Genomic DNA, 1,122 nt, shown 5'->3' with positions numbered 1-1,122 from the left:
TACTTTTATCTATTTTGCATGCTAATTTCCTAGACCTTTGTCAACCACATATGATGAATACATTTTCTTTTGGCTGTGTAGCTTACTTTAATCAAACCTGCATTGATGTTGCTGATCATAGTATGATAGTTATGTACTTTTTAAAACTTAATCTTCAACTCCATTACTAACCAAAAATAATTCTAGCAAGTATCCCAAAGTTCAATGTACCAAGGAAAACAGACTCAAGGTTGCTTTTGTTGTTAATCAACAAACAAATTCAGCTTGATTGGATTAATGAAGTTGTTTTTCTTTTGTTCCAATGCAACTTCTTCACAGTTTTCTTATACTTAAATTCACTGAGATTTCTGTTCAGGAGAAGTGTGTTTATTGCAACCTTTGCTATGTTCTTAATATTTTTTGTTACCAAAGTAAGCAAATTGTTATGTCTGCTATTGTCTGTAGGTGTGTTTTAATCTAGAAGACTGAAACCTACAATCTTTTGTTACTTTCATTTTTCAGTACTCATGGGTAAGAGAAAGGAAGAAAGTATTTCAAAGCCTGGATCCCAGAAAAGGCTGAGACAAGAATACACAGATGAATATAGTGATGAGTCTAATGAAGAAGAAAATTCACAGTTATCACCTGATAGTAATTTCTCTTTACTGTCGGTAAGTTGTTTAAAAAGGCGAGGACAGGGGGAGGTATAAGAAAAAGTTGATATAAAAAAAGTCCTGTGCCTTTGGTTGATGTTGAAATAAACATCTTGCATGTAGGCTTCAGTGGAACCAATATAAAAAATTGGAGGTAATGTCTGTGATAAGGACTCTCCGAGTTCATTCTTATTTCTTTTGGGCAGTGTAGTTATAACAGTTGATCATGAAATAACTATTCTGGTTTTACAGAATGAATACTACTGAAATTGTGTAATAATGAAATAAAGGAAACAGATTTTGTTTGATAGAAGTATGGTGTATTTGGTTTATTGTTGTAGCAAAGCCAGAGAAAATATTTAGAAAACAAATTATGTACTTAAAAAAGCACCAAGTACTTGTTTGTTTTGCATAGCTGACCCTTTCAAATGACTGACAAAAAAATATCTAGTGTTTGAAATGCATATTTTGATGGAAATGAAACTTGAAA

At 31.9% G+C, this 1,122-nt stretch overlaps 1 protein-coding gene across 1 annotated transcript in view; it reads left to right on the top strand.

The window, feature by feature from the left end:
* Positions 1-506: 506 nt before the first annotated feature.
* Positions 507-1,122, top strand: part of SMC6 (structural maintenance of chromosomes 6) — a 28,889-nt gene continuing 28,273 nt past the window's right edge. The window contains exon 1 of the mRNA XM_010191271.1: positions 507-650. Coding sequence (XP_010189573.1) covers positions 507-650 — 144 coding nt within the window. The remainder of the gene's footprint in view (positions 651-1,122) is intronic.

The sequence above is a fragment of the Mesitornis unicolor genome, unplaced genomic scaffold (assembly GCF_000695765.1).
Source record: "Mesitornis unicolor isolate BGI_N332 unplaced genomic scaffold, ASM69576v1 scaffold6739, whole genome shotgun sequence".
Lineage (NCBI taxonomy): Eukaryota > Metazoa > Chordata > Aves > Mesitornithiformes > Mesitornithidae > Mesitornis > Mesitornis unicolor.
Note: the sequence above shows the minus strand (reverse complement) of the source record. Positions and strands in the feature narration are given on the sequence as shown.